This window comes from Tachysurus fulvidraco, chromosome 8 (assembly GCF_022655615.1).
Source record: "Tachysurus fulvidraco isolate hzauxx_2018 chromosome 8, HZAU_PFXX_2.0, whole genome shotgun sequence".
Lineage (NCBI taxonomy): Eukaryota > Metazoa > Chordata > Actinopteri > Siluriformes > Bagridae > Tachysurus > Tachysurus fulvidraco.
This window is the reverse complement of record NC_062525.1, coordinates 14,897,842-14,917,519: the sequence shown is the minus strand read 5'-3', so window position 1 is coordinate 14,917,519 and position 19,678 is coordinate 14,897,842. Positions and strand designations below refer to the sequence as shown.

General features: G+C 38.9%; 1 protein-coding gene and 1 long non-coding RNA gene across 5 annotated transcripts; both read right to left on the bottom strand.

Annotated features, from left to right (window-relative positions):
- Positions 1 to 2,592: 2,592 nt before the first annotated feature.
- Positions 2,593 to 12,813, bottom strand: LOC113637111 (ubiquitin carboxyl-terminal hydrolase 42-like). Of its 4 annotated transcripts, none has more exons than XM_047817535.1 (19): positions 11,440 to 12,813; positions 8,286 to 8,531; positions 7,973 to 8,182; positions 7,777 to 7,887; positions 7,587 to 7,686; positions 7,017 to 7,084; positions 6,768 to 6,838; positions 6,492 to 6,574; positions 6,220 to 6,331; positions 5,958 to 6,098; positions 5,739 to 5,845; positions 5,492 to 5,639; positions 4,804 to 5,400; positions 4,550 to 4,617; positions 3,544 to 4,440; positions 3,172 to 3,434; positions 2,925 to 3,089; positions 2,782 to 2,818; positions 2,593 to 2,682 (listed from the first exon to the last, which is right to left on the bottom strand). In XM_047817535.1, coding segments are annotated over exons 2-18 (3,381 nt in total). In that variant the 5' UTR covers positions 8,524 to 8,531; positions 11,440 to 12,813; the 3' UTR covers positions 2,593 to 2,682; positions 2,782 to 2,816. The 4 variants fall into 4 exon arrangements, with proteins under 4 accessions (XP_047673491.1, XP_047673492.1, XP_026993354.2 ...); XM_047817536.1 differs by lacking the exon at positions 11,440 to 12,813 and adding an exon at positions 10,236 to 10,572 and having other exon boundaries at positions 2,925 to 2,983; XM_027137553.2 differs by lacking the exon at positions 11,440 to 12,813 and adding an exon at positions 10,236 to 10,570.
- A 1,522-nt stretch (positions 12,814 to 14,335) lies between these two features.
- LOC113637115 lies at positions 14,336 to 15,279 on the bottom strand. The gene is made up of 3 exons (XR_003439290.2): positions 15,151 to 15,279; positions 14,707 to 14,779; positions 14,336 to 14,552 (listed from the first exon to the last, which is right to left on the bottom strand). It is a non-coding gene; the product is annotated as an uncharacterized LOC113637115 (long non-coding RNA).
- Positions 15,280 to 19,678: the final 4,399 nt, after the last annotated feature.

The window sequence follows — 19,678 nt, the reverse complement described above, 5'->3', positions numbered from 1 at the left end:
AACAATCCCATTTTTTTTATTTATCACAGTGGCTAGATTAACAAAAAAACAGAGATCCGAACATACTATTCCATCACAGTTCAGTAGTGAGGACTTTATGAGATTCTTCACTGATAAAATTGAAAGTATCAGGAACAAAATAGTTGATGTTCAACATATAGGAGCATCTCGTGACCCAGTCTCACCTAAAGCTCTACACTCACAACTACAGTGCTTTACAAGTACAGGATAGGAATAGATAGATAAGCTTATTACTACAGCACAACTTGTTTATTAGACCCTATTCCAACTAAATTACTGGAAGAAGTGATACATAAAGCTGGTGAGCCTCTTCTTAATATTATTAACTCCTCGCTATCTTTAGGTTATATCCCTAAAACTTTCAAGTTGGCAGTATTAGGCCCCTCATTAAGAAACCTATTTCTATTTAGATCCCAATTAACTATCAAATTACAGACCTATTTCACACCTTCCGTTTATGTCTAAAATACTAGAAACGTTTGTGTCTGTTCAACTGAGCTCCTTCAATATCTTTGAAGAGTTTCAGTAAGTAAGTAAAAAAAATAAAAAAATAAACAAACAAACAAACAAACAAACAAACAATCTTGGAACAGTGTTTTAGACGCATGGTACCTTAAGTATGTAACCTAGTAAACCAGAGTTAATGTATCCAATGATAGCTACTTAAGCACTTTTGTATGTCGCTCTGGATAAGGGCATGTGCCAAATGCTGTAAATGTAAATGTAAAACTCTCCATGCTTGATGCACACTTTAACATGAAAAGCTGCAGTGTTCATCACTTGTTGAAGGAAAAAAGGACAGACACAGTACCACATTTCCCTCTACTGTTCAACTGCAGCAATTACCACACATTCTTACTAATACTGTATTATAGTATATTCTAAAATATGCCTCTCATTCTCACATAATTATTTTTATCTTATTGACACCTATTTAACTGAGAATGAATAATAAAATACATTTAGTGCTACAATGCCATTAAACAAAAGACCTTTCACTGGTTTTTTTTAAATTAATATATTTTTTTTAATTATTTTATGACCACAGATGTATCATGTGATCAAAATCAGGACTGATTATGTGAGGTTTTTCTATACAACTTTACTTTTTTAAAATTGTTTTAAATCATGTAAGCAAATGAAGGATGTTTCTGTTGTGTCTGTGATGCCTTTTATGTTTTAGTGAAACGTAGTCTTTGGTTACAGGATTTTATTCTAATAAGCTATTTGTTTTACTGGCATTGTCCCAGGACCAGTTAACTCTAACTTCCCCAGTAAATCGCAGACCATATTCCCCAAAGCATAACTGGAATAAAAGACGATGTTCAAATGTGTCAGTTTTTCTGTGAAGCCATGGAGCTACAGTAAAGGTCCAACCGAAAATGGATTTTAAAGCTATTGGCCATTTGTATTATGAATATTTTGGTTGCTGTCTATGAAGAAGCGCTTATAAGTTAAATGAGGCAAAGGATCAGTGGGGGTAGGTATGGGTGGGGAAAGGACACTGTCTACTGTGAAAACTCAAATTCAATGAGTAATAAATAAAATGGAAATTTTTACAAAAATGTCATTCTGTTACACAACAAAGACTGATGAATAAAAAAAGTGTTTTTGTTTGTTTTTTATTCAAAAGGTGAGAAGAGACCTCACCCTGTACAAATCCAAACACTCAAACCATCATCACACACCGATCCATTCATCCCAACAAAAATCTGTAAACATAATGAGAAAATATTACAATTGTAGACATTAAGGCCTATTCCCTCTTAATTAATACAGAATGTACAACGTAGAATTTTTCAACATGCTACAGTAAAATGTAGGATTTTATTATAACCGTTTTCACTTATTTTGTCAAAAAAAGTGGGAAATATTTTGGAACATGGCCTACATTATGCTGAGTGGTTTTTCTAAAAGAAGTGTTTATTCTCATCTCCTGATACAGGATTGCAAATAAATAACTGATAGTACAGTTTAACTTAAATTCACAGTATTTTTAACACAAAAGGATTAAAACTTACACTCAAAATCACCCACATCCATACATGATATAATGCAATGTACATTTTTCCTATGTGAAGAAATGTGGAAATGTCGGTATAATGCCATTAGGTGGATCCTGGAGATTGAGTCTTCTGTTTAAAAGAAATGAAAAAAAGAAAAAAAATGGGGAAAGTAGGCAGAAAATGTCAAGTGTGTCCAGGTTAACTGTGGTGTAAGTGCACACAAAGCACTAAAAAAATCTGTTCTGTTGAGGACAGAAAGGTGGAAACGGTGACATCATAGCTTCCAGCCGGGAGAGAGTCTTTTATGCAGCATTTTAGTTCACTTTTTTCCATCATTCCCAGATACGTGTCCTTAAAGGGAGAATGTGTGTCATCTTCACAAGTGAGAAAGTCCTGAGTCTATGTCTGAGCAGCAATTTTGATGATAAAGCTCCAGGCTTCTTCTTCCGGTTTAAGTGTATATATTAATTTTTTCTTTTTTTTTTACATTTTTAATTGAGTTTCTTCAAAGTTCAGCTGTACAGCATGGTAAAAAATTCCTTTAACCCTAAAAAAATTTAAAGCATTTATGCTGCAAAAAATACAGTATGACTTTATTGAATAAAGCACCTTTACAATATTTAGTAAAGTGTAGTTGTCCTTTGTCCTCAGAGTTCTAGGGGGAAAAAAAACCAAAATATTAAAACTAAGTACATCTTGTTTTATTTTGCCCCATTCAACATCCAAAAGTCTTTCACTATAATCAATATCTCACCATAGGTCAGAGGCAGATCTCCAGAATTCACTGTTTCCTGTGAAAAACAGAGAGCGCTGCATTTATTTGGTTGCCTTGTAATGAAATTAAGTAGCTCAAGAACAGTTTATTAATTCCCAAAGAAACGAACAAAATAGACTTACATCTGCACGGCACAGGGCCTGTCTCTCCCATGTCTCCTTCACATAAGGAAATCTTCCCACTATTGTTAGAGGAAATATGGTTCACGGCTCCATATTTGTTCTCTGCAACTACTTCTTTATGACAGAATCCTTGGACATATCCATTATAATGCTTAACAACATCACCTGCAGCAAGAGAAGTTCAGTCTGGAGCAGAATTTTACATCAAAGCAAAAAAAATTTTTAATCATAATGTCATGTTGCATACCTGAGTAACCACTGAGCTGGGGAAGAACCTCCATACATGGCAGCTTGGAACGATGAGGAGAACTATCTCGGTCAGTGCTGCGTTGGTGCTTACGGCTCTTCCTCTCCTCACCATTCCTGCCTTTCCAGTCATGCCTGTCTGATGACCGTCCCTGTCTGTGAAGTCTGTCCTCTGACTCATGCCTCCTCTTCTTCTTCTTCTTTTTTTTCTGTCGGCTGGAGCTGCTGTCCTGGTTCTTGACAGACACGTCCCTTTCTGAACTCCTGCAGAATGTAAGAGGTATTAGTTACAAAAATGTAAAACTACTCTTGGGCTTGGAAAAGTTTTTACATTAGGGACAGTTCTCTGTGTTGCAGGAACATGTTTACTTACCTGTGCTTGTCTTTATTTTTCTTCTTTGACTTTTTACATTTCTTGGCCCTCCGCTCTTCAGACATGCTGTCTTCACCAGACAAGCTGCGTTTTCTGGTTCCATGCCGGGGCAAAGGGCTAGTGGTACATGGAGATGAGGGCTTTGCTCTATTGCTGCTCTGCTCTCCATTGTAGTGGCACCTGTCACGACGGTCTTCCCGTGCATGGCGCAACATTAGTCCTCTATAATTGTGGCTTGACGAGCGGTGTGAATTCTGGAATCTCCTGCCCCGCTCCCAATCCTGTGACCGCTCCTCTCTGGCTCTTTTGTAGTGGCGGTCTCCGTGCTGGTAGGAATATCTATCCCAGTACCGAGCTGACTCTTTATCTCTGTGACGACTGCGAGAGCGCTCCTTCTGTGGATAATACTCTCTCTCTGGCCGATGTCCATGTCGTTCTCTGCTCCTGTCCTTGAGCTCTCTGTAGTTGCGATGGTACTCCTTGTCTCTGTCCTTTGTGGCAGTAGAAACATGTGGCTGGTTTAAATCATGTTCTTGGTGCTCAGCCAGTCTTATTTGTTCACAAGCATTGGGTTTGCCTGACGGACACATTTCTCCATCTTCCTTGCTAACTGCACCCTTGACAGTCACTGTCTCCATCCTGGGTCTTTCCAGTGATGTAAGCTCATCGCTCCCTTGATGCGCGGGTCTGTGATTGCTTAGAGTGGACTCTGTTGTGGCCTTCACTTGAATTGATGCCTCTGTTAATGTGGCCTGTGTGCTAGGTGTCAGTTCTGCTGGCTTAGCCAGTGCCTGGGTGTCTGTGCCTGGTGTGGGTACTGGGTGAGTGAGAGGGTCAGTGAGCGGTTTAGCACTTTCCATAGAGTCTGATGGGGAACGCATTCCCTCAGACTTAGAGCTGAACAGAGAGAATATAAAGTGATTGTTATTTCTTCTTCTTGCATAATGTAGTGTGCACCAGACTGAATAAAGATAAATAGCTTGTGTGATTAGGATACATTGCTTACCTTGACACACTCTGGGAGTCTAAGTTAGTGTCACTTATGGAAGATTCAGAGGCTGGACTGTCTGATGCCTTAACAAAAAAATCACCATCCAAAGGATGTTAACATCCAAACAGTCATTTCAAAGTATTGTGTTTACAGTATTTAGCAGATGTACTGCAATGCATTGCTACAAATTACAACTATAACTAAAAGGCTTGTTTTCATTAAAATTGTAAATTATACGATTGAAAAGAAGACAAAGAGATGTTTCATACCTTGTCAGAATGTTTGAAGCCATTGACTTGTCCATGTCCTGACCCATTTGTACCTATGTGAGACTCAGAGAAGCTGTTAGATCCATTTGTCTTAGGCGAGTGTGACCTAGAACTATTAAAGTGAGGACTGTGCATGCCATCGTTCACACTGGCTGCCTTGGCTACACCAGAAAGCTTAGAAGTACCGTTGTCCAAAACTCTGCTCTCCTGGTCAGAGTCCTCCGATGATTCCTCATCATAGGGAACCAGGAAAGTTGAGCTGCTATACGAGGATGTGCCATTGACCTGCTTGGAGCACTGGAGTTTTGAGGTAGACGATGAAGACTGTGGGTGAGAATAGCTGGCCGATGATGAAGAGCTGCTGGATGGAGCTGTTTGGGTCCGGTTGCACCGCACCACCTTTCCATAGCTGACTGTAAAGCTCATCTTGAGCCTCTTCATGCCCGTGGGGTGGACAGGTTGATTTGAAGCGGAGGATGGGGTGGAAGAGTAAGACACATTGGAGGCGGCTTTGCTCACGCTGCTGTCACTGCTGCTGGGCTTTGAGCTGTTGTGGTACTCCTTTGAGGAGCCGTTGCCATTGACATACGAGTTATTCTGTAAAATAAGTAAAAAGTTACCTAAGGTGGATCTAAAATTTGGAAATTTCTTGTCAATAAAAAGCTCTAAGTGCATGCTGTGGCTCTACCTTTAACATAGTAGGAGGGAGCTGTGGGCCGATAATGGTTGAGGACGTATAAGAATGCCCGTTTAACTTAGGTGTTAAGGGTCGGGGAGATGAGTGGCCTGGAGTGAAACCCTTCTGGTTAAAATCTCCATTTTTCAGATCTGTAGACCTAAAAAGAAAATCCGAGTAGAACATTTTAACAAAAACACAGACATCTTAATTCAAGTCTATTTATAATTCTATTCAAGCATTAATAACTCTAACATACCCTTGCTTGATGTAGAACAGCAGGTATGCTTGCTGGTTCAGCACAGATCGTATATCAGTGGGAGTCACTGATGAATCATTCATCTGATACCACTGGCCATTACTTGCCTGAAACAAAGCACCACACATTTCCACATTAGTCCATCCATCAGCACCATTAGAAAGCTCTTCTTTAAGCTTGATCAAAAGTTGAGAGCTAAACATGTGCAGTAGGTCTCACTTTTACGTAGCAGTAGTAGTGTCCGGCATAGCAGCTGAAGCCTGAGTGCACCAGCACAGCATACAGCCCGTAAATCTGCGGCTCTCCGTGAGACTGGGACATGTATGGCCGCAAGTCAAAGTACTCAGTGTATCTCACGTCCTGTGTTGAGAATGATTTACAGTGCAATACAGCAACAGATTTTTTTAGTGTTCATTGTACAATGATCTGTCACAACAAACAATTTTCCAAGCTTATTAAAACATTTACAGGAAATACCGACCTTGGATATTTTGCCTCCATTGAAGTTGGCAAAGCGCTTCAGAGAGATAGTGAGCACATTGGAGTTGCGGTGAATACTTAATCTTTTTGAGGCCTGAACCGTTTCCTTACAACTACAAGAAGAATAGAATGAATAAGACTTATATTTTAGACTTTACACTGATAGTCAGCATTATCTATTATTTTTTAATATAAAGTTCATGTCCTTATTACAGTCAAAGCTCTCGTTATTATCCTATTAGTATGGGCTCAGAGATGCCATGTGACACTTACGTGCTGCACTTGTAGGCATTCTCCCAATCGAGCTGTTCAGCCTTAACAAACTGCTCAAAAGCCTTGAGAATAGTCGGGGCATTCTGTAAAACAGCACAAGGAAACACATTTAATTTAACACTGTGTTAAACACAGTCTTATAGATGCTGCATGAGGCCTGTATTGATCATGTAAGGACAAACATATTTTCTGATATAGATGGTCTATACAGTTCACTATAGTTATAGCAGTAGTGCAGTAAACATTCGATAAGGGTACCAATTTTATTTCCCATACCTTGATGTCCAGTGCAATATCCAAATAAGGATCAAATGTGTCTGATACTGCTTTGCAATTCATACACTTCACTGTGGAAACATAATTCAATTAATCACTCAGTCAACAAAGTTCTCAGCTTTACCACATTTACAAACAGTGATACTAATAAAAAGTATATGCATATGATATCATTTTTCAAATCTAGTGGTTGTCTCCATCATATAAAAAGTAGAAGATAAATATATAAGTACATAACTGCCAACTCACCTCTGGACCTCAGATATCCTCCAAATATCTGATGGATCAGAGTAGTAGCCTGCGTTTGCCTGTCCAATCTGAATATTTTCATAAAGCCAAGATCAGATATAATGAAAATTGTGTAAACATCAAGTGACAGGTGGTATGAGTTTTTAATTAAGTTTGGTGTCCAAAGCTTTCAATCAGAGTTAAAATAGATGAGCTTTAAAAACAAAAACAACATCGACCACACACACGAACACAAATACAGCTTTCACATATATCAGATTTCCTTTCATAATTTTCAAGTGACAATGTCCTGCCTGAGTGATTGATCACTGTGTGGCTACTGACAGAGATGAGCAGGTTAAAGGCTAAACAGCTATAAGTGGAGCTACAATTTTAGTCTACTTTAACAGATATGTCGTATTTACTTTATGACAGCCCTCTAAACTTGTCAGGTGCCAGAGCAGACGAGGAATCATTAAAATACTGGTTATCCAACTGGTCTACATATTACATAAAAGGAAATACGACTGAACAGTCACTAATAATAAATCTTGCACCACACTGATTTAATTATTTTTTAAGCAGACTCACTTATTGTTAGGCAGGCAGGACTTTTGCATAGCATCCACTGTGTACCGCAGGAACTCATGGGCATCTTCTTGATTCCCACACCGGAAATGCTTTGCAATCCCTACATCATGTGAAAGCAAATACATTAAAAATGCTCAAATCCAAACAGAAATAGTGTATTATTTTCACTTGTCAGGAGGTGTATACTCACGTTTTAGTTCATGCAACACACCAAGGGGCTTGATGGCATTCCCCGAATTAGCAAACACCTGAATGGTGTGATTCTGCATGATACACAGCATGCAAAATTCGGGCTCATGACCTTTAAGGGCAAATACAGCAGTGATCAGAAACCCAGTATGCCAAATACATCAGAAATTGATGCAGCAAAATGTGTGATGACCCACATGTTTTGGAATGTTCTCTGGACAGCATGTAGTTAGCAAGTGGTGCAGTGTATGAAAGACACTGGAGAGCTGAATTCAGAAAACATGTGTTGCCCAGGTTCTGGAGACCTGCTCCAATACGATGGACTTGAGTCCATTTCAAGCTGAGGCGCTCTGGTGGAAACAGGATCTTTTGCGGCAAACTGATGCCATCGCCACAGCTCACGGCCACTGCATGACAAAGCAGACACAAGATGTGTTATATGCTCACCCTAAATAAAAGACACGCAAGTAGATAACCCTTGGTAGATGAAGTAAACCCTGAAGTACTTGCCTTGCTCATTTGGCCTCTCAGCAGGAAGGGTTGTGTTGCCTCCATACAAAGCAACTTCAAGGCTGGGGGCCACACAGGTAGCCATGCTCCTGGAAAGCTCAGCTGTAGAAGAGTCGACACTCCAGCTGGAGCTGCCGTTGTCCAGGCCTCCAGAGGAGACAGGATTCAGGGAGCTGGAGTGCTTACACAGCGCTGACTCAAAGTCAGATTTCTCTGAAGCTTTGTCAACTATAGTCATCGTTCATTCTGCACATAAAGTCACATATGCACTTTATTCGTAAGTTATTCAAAACAGCCATACAATATCCATACAATTCATATGTATTTCATAAGTAACTGTACATTTTTAATTTTCTTTTTAAATATTTTGTTTATTGATTTTTCCACTGGTCATACAGCTAATACCAAGCATTTCATTTGCTTCTCTACTTTGCACAGCTATTTCGATTTTGCTTTACTGTATCACTTTATTGAATTTTGACTTTCACTCCCCTTTCTATTTGATTCCTCTTTATTTGCACAGACAGTCGTAAAAAGCATTTCACTGCATGTCATATTGTGTGATTGTCCATGTGATCAATAAAATTTGAAATGCATGGCATACATTCACTTTTCATAGAATATGATTCACACTAAATGAAATATGATTTCATTTCTCGTGCTTATGCAATACGGTTTTTGACGTTGTAAATCATGAAGCCAGCATTTAACGAATTAACAGAATGTTTCCTGAAAACGGGGATATGTGCACGTGCTTTCAGAGAGCTGTTGCAGACACAGCGTGTACCCTGCTACGCTACAGGGGCACCACGTGACTTGCAGGAAATGCAGAAGGAATGTCGACATTTCCAAAACCGTGAACTTCAAACCACCAAACCGATTTTGTAGTTTACTAACAAAAAATTCCGGCCAACACTGGGAGATGTTCTTGAATCTACTGTTTAACGTATGTCACGATAATTTGTGACCCACGAACTGTGAGGCTTTAGCTATGTCACAGACAACAGGCAGCCTTACATTATCAACATATGAACTGGCGCTAGTTCTGTCACGGGCTCATCATATAACTAGGGCACAGCATAGTATATGTCTATGTACAGGTTCATTTGTTAAGTCCATTTCACATGAAGACTTGATGTCTGCTTACACAGGGTAGTGTTGTGGGAGAAGTGAAACCCTGGAGCTGCACCGCTGCCCTCCTCCAATTACAACTAGCCTGTTAATGCAGCTAAGCTAACTCCGGCTTCCTGGGGACGGCACAGGCCTCGTGCTTATCACTATTAACATTTTGTTTTTTTGACGAAACGCGGCAAAAATTAAAAGAAAGGAAACTGCAATATACGTTGTCTCTGTCCTCTCGGCACTCAAATCCGCTCGTTTTTTCATTGTGCGGCCAACACCATGGTAAGGCGAAACACAAAAGTGTAGCTGTTATACAAACCCAAATGCATATTACAGTACTATCATAGTACACAGCTTAATCTCGGTACTGTTGTACTTAACAGTAGGTCAAAATCAGTACGCCATCTGGTGGCCTATTATTTTTGACACAGTATCCAGTACTGTATTACGCCGCTTTCGACGTGTGGAATAGTACGAATGAGCGAGACAACTACCCCGCGCCGCACTGCATAAAACCGAGCGACCCTTACATACAAATGCACGCTTTAAAAAGCGGAGGTTACATTACTGTGGTGTTCAGAATGTGTTCGCTTTCTGAACACCTAGTGGACACCAGGATAAGAGGGGCACGAGGTTTAAAATTCGCCGGTGCGCTTTAGCACAGAAACATTAGCTTAGCTTAGCGTACACACTCCGCACCGACATCACAAACTCGCCGCACTAACCGACCCTTTCACCTCACCCGCAGGCGCGCGAAAGAGCTATGCGGCGCCTACAGCTGTACCAACAACGACTGTGTATGATATTAAAATGAAATAACGAACATACCTGTGATTTTATTAATAATTATCTAGTTGTGTTTGTCCATTATAATATCCATAGAGCGTCCGGCGGTGAACAATGACGTAGTTACCCAACTGCTACATCCGGGTAACAGGCAGCAGGTTTCAACCAACCAGCACTAGGCCTGCGGTTTGCGTCTAGGAGTCTATCCGCCAAAATGTCCGACTATAGTATCTAGTGTTTTACTCTAAATGGACTCGTTGTCGTTTCTTTGATGAAGGCATTTAATTTCTAATCACTATTCTTTCTCTTTGTGTGTAAGCCTGGGCAGTGAGTGATAGTGGGTTTACACGTGTTTACACAAACTGAGAAATCAGTGGTGTGTTATTCATTCATCCGGAATCAGTGGTGTGTTATTCATTCATCCGGTCTGTTTATAAAACAGTGGTCTCATCAAGGTTTTAATTAACTTCATCCTGGGACAACTGAAATGCACTGCTCTCGTTTAAACAGGATGCTGACAGATGCATAAGTTTAAAAATTAAACAGATTTAAGAATTCTATTACATACTTTTTTAATAAAGAAAAGTTTCATAATATTATGACACTATACCATCACTAATGCCAAGGCGGACCATCATAAATTGGCTGGTAGCCAAAATGAGTAAATTATAACTACCTGCTGACACTGAGACTAAAGAAGACACGTCTTCACTCTTAAAAAAAAATAAATAAATAAATCTAAGATAGCTTGCATAGCACACGAGGTCTGTAGCAGAATGTTACTGGTTATGTTCTGGTTCATCATCTATTAATTAACACAAGACAAAAGAATCAATGACTTCAACTGATGTAGTGATATCACAAACTAAATGACAAATGCTCTGTAACTATGTGAAATGAATAACAGATGTGAACCAAATTAGTTTAATAATAATTAAAGTCACAATTAAATAACAACAATTTAAGGGCATGGAGAAAAAGTAAATTCAGTTCAAATAACATTAGCAATGGTTTGTCTTTATTTTATGATTGATTTTTTTGGTTTAACAAGGCACACACACAAGCATTTTCACAAGGAGCTACAGTATAAATAAACATACATTCTATAGGATACATTAACATGTCAAATACTCAAGTTCTATACATACTCAGAATATACAGAAATATGTCACAGAAATCTACATATAATTTATGACTGAGTAATTAATTATATCTACATTTTTGCCATTTGTCTCTGAAAATGTACCTGTTTTTGTTCAGGAATCACTTGGAAACTCTGGATCACCTGGATATGGAAACAAAAAAAGAAATTTGAGACACAAAATATAGCTAGGATTAAATCTGGTGTACGAGTGCATAAGCACTGATTTAAGATCTCTCACTGGAGTCCCAAAGCTTTAGAAATGGCTTTATAACCTTTTCCAGGCTGATCTCAACTTTCTCATTTGTTCCTGAATTTCTTTGGATCTCGGCATGTGTAGCTTTTGAGGATCTTTTGTTCTTCGGTTCTTAAAGTGATTTCTTGATTGCGGCTAGAGAAATTTAACTCAGGTGTGATAAACCAGATAAGTTATGTTTTAAAAGGGGCCAGACACCTTCACACAAGGCCATGTGGGTATGGATTTTGTTTTCCCTTAACAATAAAAACCTTCCTTTTAAAAACTGCATGTTGTGTTTACTTTTCTTTATTATTTAAATTTGTTTGATGGTCTAAAACATTGTGTGACAAATGTTCACTTTTTTTTTTAAATCAGTAAGGGGCAAACTTTCACACCGCTGCATATTCCTTGTCGATAAGAGAAGCCAGAGATTATGCAGGTTTGACCAGACAAAGGGTACAAGGTTAGGGTTAGATAATCTGTACAATATGTGGTGATCAGAAAAGCATCAAAGAATGCACAAATACATCAAATTTTAATGTGGATGTGCTACAACAGCAGAAAAGCACAATGGGTTCCACTGGCTTATTCTAGCATGAGAACACTAGGTCACAAAGTAAAATAATCTCAAAATAATTTCATGACCATAACAATAAGTACACTATTCTTCAGTGGCCAGATCTGAATCCAGTAGAACACCTGTGGATGTGGCAGAAACGGAGATGTGCGTTATCGGCAGGAATGGTCATGCAATCTTGTCAGCATGGACCAGAATCCCAAAGGAATGTTTCCAACATTTTGTAGTATCCATGCCACAAAGAATTCTCTCAGGTTGTATTTTAAACTTTAGCCAAAGACATTCCCTAGCCTGCCGTTAGACCGAATTACCAAGATTATGGTCAGACTGGCCAAGAGCGCACAATACCTATTTCCCCAATGCGCAAACCAAAAACATCAAATCACTGAAATATAAAATTCTTTAATGTTTTAAAAGACAGAAGGAAAATTGTTCCCAGAAGTACATGCTGACAAATTTGACTAATGTTGGGACACTGGGACGTTCCCAAAAATAAATAAAGGAAAACTATGCACAACATGCCAAAGTCACAGAACTACTGGATAGTCAGTAGTTATTATAGTGATGACCTCTTTGGTGAAGTTTGCAGCTCACTGATCTGTCCTCGGAGTCGAATGATTTCCTCTTCTTGCTCATAAATCCCCAGTTGTAAATTATGGATTACCTGGAAATTGGAGCACACATGCATGTTATAACAGTTATCATTTTATGGTAATTCTCAATGCAGCAGGACGTTGCACAGTCAGACCTTTCTTCACCTTCACTACAACCGATTAAAAATGGAAATGGATATACAACTTGTAAACAAAGCTCTACAAACAGAACAGGGTCCAAATAACCTAGTTTATACACAATTTCCAAGGGCACAAGCACTCACTCATTTTCTACTGCTTATCCGAACTACCTCAACCATGGAGGGCTGGCACTCATAAGGACAATTTTCCAGAGATGCCAATCAACCTACCATGCAGGTCTTTGTACCGGGAGAGGAAACCGGAGTACCCGGAGGAAACCCCAGAGGCACGTGGAGAACATGCAAACAACGAACCCTAACCCTGGAGGTGCGAGTCGAACATGCTAACCACTAAGCCAGGGCACAAGCAGAATAAGAAAAATATTCACAGCCGGTCACTAAAGGACAGTTTCGGTCAACACTGCACATCTGAATAAAACACACTGGCCGTCATTAATCAAACTGGATGCAGTTGAGTTTTGTTGTAAATCATTCACAGGAGCATTTACAACAGAAATTTGGTAATCATGAATGTAGTCTGTAGAAAACATTTCATTTTCTTGGAGAAACATGCTGTACGTGTAAATTTAGGCCAATGCAGATTAAACATCCTCAATTAATTGGCTTCTGAAATACAGATTAAACCATCAAGTTAAAATTGCTTCTCATTTTTCCACACAATTTAGTGAAAACATTTGTGAACCTGGAGATGCATCCCAAATCATGTACTTATTCACCATTTTCTGCCATATTATAAGTAGTATAGGTAGCTTGTTCATACTGAATGCACCTATTCAACCAAAAAACTGGAATGTTGGACACTTCATGTACTCAACACTTGCGTACATGGTGTCAGATGTGCATGGCTAAAAGGATCGGATGTTTTCAAGATTACTGATGACACTTTGGTGGACATCTTACAAATGTCTTAAATTAGCCCAACATTTTTCCTTTAATTTTCAGCATTTACACACACACAAAAAAAAAGCACCCACCCCACACACCACATTTTGTGCATTTTACATCATTTGCCATCTGGCATTTACTTCCAGTTAGTATAAAAAAAAGTTCTATTTGAAATTAGAATACTCTTAAAATGCATATGCTAGACAGAGGAATAGTAGATTAGGAATGATAATGACCAAAGAAATTAAACAAATACAAATTAAGCTATAGTAGTAATTAAAGCCGAGCTAGTCAATCATGACCCAAACTGTAGGCAAGAATATTCTTACTCTTTGTGCATACATTTACTCTTTGTGCATACATCCTATCTGGGATCAATAAAGTCTTTTCCCCATCCATTCAGACTGCAGCTACTAAAAGAATCCTCATACTTGACTGTTACCTTGACCTTTACTATGGTGGTGAGTTTTCAGTGAAGCAAAACAAACCATGTCAGATTGAATTTTATTACATTCATATGCAAAATGTAGAAGCCCTTACATGTACATTTGTTGTTAAAGGCATCACTTTGCAGTAGTAGGGATTCACTTGGTCACAGTGTGGGGTGCAGGTTGGTCGGCAATTTAATTTGCTCAGACAGGACCATTGAGTTCTTCCGGAAAATTCCCCCCTCTCAAACCTCCAAGTGTTTGCACACACTCCATCTCTGTCCCAAAGGGCTGGAACAACTCAACAGCGATCACCCAAACACTGTACATATCTGACTGCGAACAAAGGAAAGATTCTTCGAGTTTAGAGAAAACAGCATATTCTGGTGTCTACTACCTGGCAGTTCAATAATCCATTCCATATAAGAGTGTATTAGTATAACCAAGTTTAATCATTTCAATATGTACAAGAAACGGAGTACTTTATTACCTTTGAGTCATAATGAGAACACTGCAGTAGAAGCATAAAACAAAATGAAGCATAAAACAAAATGTGCCCACTCCTGTAGTTCGAGAGGAAAAACAACAAGAACAAACTCAGACTACAATACAGAAGCTAAGATGACAAGACAATAAAAAAACAAGGAAATACAAGTTCAAATGTCACCAACTTTTTCATTTATTTTTCAACATAATATCCGTACATGCCAATCCAAAAAGTCACCTATTTTTACATGGCATTCATGTAATAAACAAAGCAAATATGCAAGCAAATAGAGACTGTACTCCAAAAAGTTCTAGTTTTGGCACAATGAGAAACAAGGAGGGCCATATGATGTGATTGGGTCTTTTAATGACCAGATATTATAGTTTGGATCTCCCAATGCTGCATTTTAGCACAAACCGGCTTAAATGAGCAACACAGCCCACATACCTGAAAGTTCAGCAGTCGTTCAATTCACTACTAAAGCACACCGAAGGAAAACAATGCAAACTAGGAGTGAACAAACGGATCATGGAATGTTACACATAAGGAACGATTAGTAAAACTGCTACATGCTAACTACACGAACCTGCAGCTACTGTCAGCCAAACAGTAAGGAACCAAACCGGACGTGACGCAGACCGGCGACTACCAATCAGCTTTTAAATAGAAAGTGCAGCCTGCTAATTGGTAAACACGACTGTCAATCATTCATCCACATAATTCCGTTACATAAGCATGTCTGTTCTCTGTGACATAGCTAAAACCTCACAGTTCGTGGGTCACAAACTATCCATAAGTTAAACAGTAGATTCAAGAACATCTCCCAGTGTGAATTTTTTGTTAGTAAACTACAAAATCGGTTTGGTGGTTTGAAGTTCACGGTTTTGGAAATGTCGACATTCCTTCTGCATTTCCTGCAAGTCACGTGGTGCCCCTGTAGCGTAGCAGGGTACACGCTGTGTCTGCAACAGCTCTCTGAAAGCACGTGCACATATCCCCGTTTTCAGGAAACATTCTGTTAATTCGTTAAATGCTGGCTTCATGATTTACAACGTCAAAAACCGTATTGCATAAGCACGAGAAATGAAATCATCATATTTCATTTAGTGTAAATCATAAAATTCTATGAAAAGTGAATGTATGCCATGCATTTCAAATTTTATTGATCACATTAACAGTCATATACATTATGACATGCAGTGAAATGCTTTTTACAACAGTCTGTGTAAATAAAGAGGAATCAAATAGAAAAGGGGTAAAAAAAAAAAAGTCAATAAAATAAAATATACAATAAAATCAATATAGTCAATATACAATAAAATGAGATACAATAAAACAAAATCCAAAATGACCAGTGGAAAAGTGAATAAATAAAATATTAAAAGTACAGTTACTTATGAAATACATATGAATGGTATGAATATTGTATGGCTGTTTTGAATAACATACAAATAATGTGCATATGTGACTTTATGTGCAGAATGAACGATGGCTATTGTGGTGAAATCATCAGAGAAATCTGACTTTGAGTCAGCGCTGTGTAAGTACTCCAGCTCTCTGAATCCTGTCTCCTCTGGAGGCCTGGACAATGGCAGCTCCAGCTGGAGTGCCGATTCTTCCACAGCTGAGCTTTCAAGGAGGATTGCTACCTGTTTGGCTCTCATAGTTAAAGTTATTTTGTATGATGGCAACACAACACTTTCTGCTGAGAGGCCAAATGAGTAAGGCAAGTACTTCAGGGTTTACTTCATCTACCAACATGTGGGTCATCACACATTTTGCTGCATGGATTTCTGATGTATTTTTTATACTGGGTTTCTGATCACTGCTGTATTTTCATTCATAGGTTATAAGCCTGAATTTTACATGCTGTGTACCATGCAGAATCACACCATTCAGGTGTTTGCTAATTCAGGGAAGGGAATGTGTTTGTGTTTGTCTGTGTGTGGGCGATGTTGTAGTTTTTGTTTTTAAAGCTAATATATTTGAAATCTGATTGAATGCTGTGGACACCAAACTGAATTAAAAACTCTCATACCATCTTTCACTTATTTACACAATTTCCATTATATCTGACTGTGTTTTATGAAAATCACAGATTGGACAGGCAAACGCAGGTTACTACTCTGATCCATCGGATATTTGGAGGATATCTGAGGCCCAGAGGTGAGTTGACAATTATGTACTTATATATTTATCTTCTACTTTTTATATGATGGAGACAATCGCTTTATTAAAAATTTTTTTTAATTAAATCATATGCATATATTTTAATTAGTATCACTGTTTGTAAATGTGGTAAAGCTGAGAACATTATTGACTGAGTGACTAATTTAATTATGTTTCCACAATGACATGTTTAACTGTAAAGCAGTATCAGACACATTTGATCCTTATTTGGATATTACACTAGACATCAAGGTATGGGAAATAAAATTGGTACCCTTATCGAATGTTTACTGCACTACTGCTGTAACTATAGTGAACTGTATAGACCATCTATATCAGAAAATATGTTTGTCCTTACATGATCAATATAGGCCTCGTGTAGCATCTTTAGGACTGTGTTTAACCCAGTGTTAAATTAAATATGTTTCCTTGTGCTGTTTTGCAGAATTCCCCGACTATTCTCAAGGCTTTTGAGCAGTTTGTTAAGGCTGAACAGCTCGATTGGGAGAATGCCTACAAGTGCAGCAAGTTATAAGTGTCACATGGCATCTCTGAGCCCATACTTCTAGGATAATAATGAGGGGGGTTTTGTTGCCAATGTCCTGTCCCCACCCATGCCTACCCCGATTGATCCTTTGCCTCATTTAACTTATAAGCGCTCTTTCATGGACCATAACCATTACCACTTATGGATTTTTGGACCTTTACTGTAGCTCCATTTTTGGACCTTTACTGTAGCTCCATGGCTTCACAGAAAAACTGACACAATTGAACATCGTCTTTTATTCCAGTTATGCTATGGAGAATATGGTATGTGATTTACTGGGGAAGTTAGATTTAACTGGTCCTGGGACAATGCCAGTAAAATATATAGCTTATTTGAATAAAATCCTGTAATTAAAGACCAAGTTTCACTAAAACTTTAAAGGCATCACAGGCACAACAAAAACACTTTTCATTTGTTTATATGACTTAAAACAATTTTAACAAAGTATAGTTGTATGGAAAAAAACTCACATAATCAGTCGTGCTGATTTTGATGGCAGGATACATCTGTGGTCATGAAATAATTTTAAATAATAGATTAATTTTTAAAAATACTGAAAGGCCTTTTGTTTATCAGAAATTGTGGCACTAAATGTATTTTATTATTCATTCTCAGGTAAATAGGTGTCAATAAGATAATAATAATAATGTGAGAATGAGAGGCCAATTTTAGAATATACTACAATACAGTATTAGTAAGAATGTGTGGTAATTGCTGCAGTTGAACAGTAGAGGGAAATGTGGTACTGTGTCTGTCCTTTTTTCCTTCAACAAGTTATGAACACTGCAGCTTTTCATGTTAAAGTGTGCATCAAGCATGGAGAGTTTTACATTTACATTTAAAGCATTTGGCAGATGCCCTTATCCAGAGCCCTTATACATAGATATGACAAACAGAGAAGGTAGTGCTAGTTGAAGTGTATCATGAATAAGTAGCTCTTCAACCATCATTTGAAAATAGTCAGTGACTGGACTTTTTCCTTCAACAAGTGATGAACACTGCAGGTTTTCTGCAGATTTCCACGTTAAAGTATGCACCAAGCATTGGGAATTTTACTGCTGAGAGTCTTTGATGTCAGACTGGAGGTAGCTGTGTTCTGTGTCCTGCAGCTAACCTCCTGTAGATGAGCAGACAATAGACTCTCTATTAGAGATCAGTACACCTGTAAAGGTCATCCTGCTGTCACTTCTTAGTGGCGACTCGCCGCTTTCTGCTCGCCAGCATCTCGTAGAACGGGTCCTTGCTGATGCTGGCCCTGTAAATCATAAGAGGTACCAATGAATATAGAAAATTCTGGTTATACAGCTTAGGAAATACAATGCTGCACTTTAGGACTATGTAATGTTTTATTCCCTGCCAACACGAAATAAATACACTTTCTCTTTATTAGTAGTGAAGGGTTACAGAGGACAAATGGCTCAAAGTTCCCAGCAGTGCCACAGAACCTGCTGATACATCATTAACTGCACAAACCATCTGTGTGCACACTGGACCAGTCACACTTCACTGTAACAAGTGAGGCACTCACTCACTCATTTTCTAGCGCTTATCCAAACTTCTCGGGTCACAGGGAGCCTGTGCCTATCTCAGGCGTCATCTGGCATCAAGGCAGGATACACCCTGGACGGAGTGCCAACCCATCGCAGGGCACACACACTCTCATTCACTTACACAACCACACACTACAGACAATTTTCCAGAGATGCCAATCAACCTACCATGCATGTCTTTGGACCGGGGGAGGAAACCGGAGTACCCGGAGGAAACCCCCGAGGCAAACTCCACACACACAAGGCGGAGGCGGGAATCGAACCCCGGCCCTGGAGGCGTGAGGCAAACGTACTACCCACTAAGCCACCGTTTTAAGTGATATTCATGAAAGGTGTGGACACTTTGTCTGAAACTACATGCTGTCTATCCTCAGACAAATATTCTGGATCCCTCAAGCCAACTCTGCAATTCAAAAGCTTATTCACAAGTGCTCAGTTTGTCGCAAATTCAAAGGAAGAGTTGGTGAGCAAAAAAATGACATGCTTGCCAGAAGACTGCTACCCAACAAACCCCCATTCACAAATGTGGGTGTCGATAACTTTGGTCCCTTCGATGTAAAACACTGCCGGAGTAAAGTAAAAAGTAAAGTAATGTGCTCGGACGGCACAAATTTTGTTGGTGCGAAAATAGAGTTACGAGTTAAATTTTGAGCCTGAAGAAGTAGTATTAGTCGAGGAAAGTTCCTCCCCTCACAATTCATGGATAATG

Bases quoted from the DNA above. Each gene is read 5' to 3' on its own strand.
- LOC113637111 (XM_047817535.1), bottom strand. From the start codon at position 8,523: ATGACTATAGTTGACAAAGCTTCAGAGAAATCTGACTTTGAGTCAGCG. The intron at 6,099-6,219 runs GTCGGTATTTCC...TTCTCAACACAG, and splicing joins ATGGAGGCAAAATATCCAAG to GACGTGAGATACACTGAGTA. The intron at 4,441-4,549 runs GTAAGCAATGTA...CTCTCTGTTCAG, and splicing joins GACTCCCAGAGTGTGTCAAG to CTCTAAGTCTGAGGGAATGC.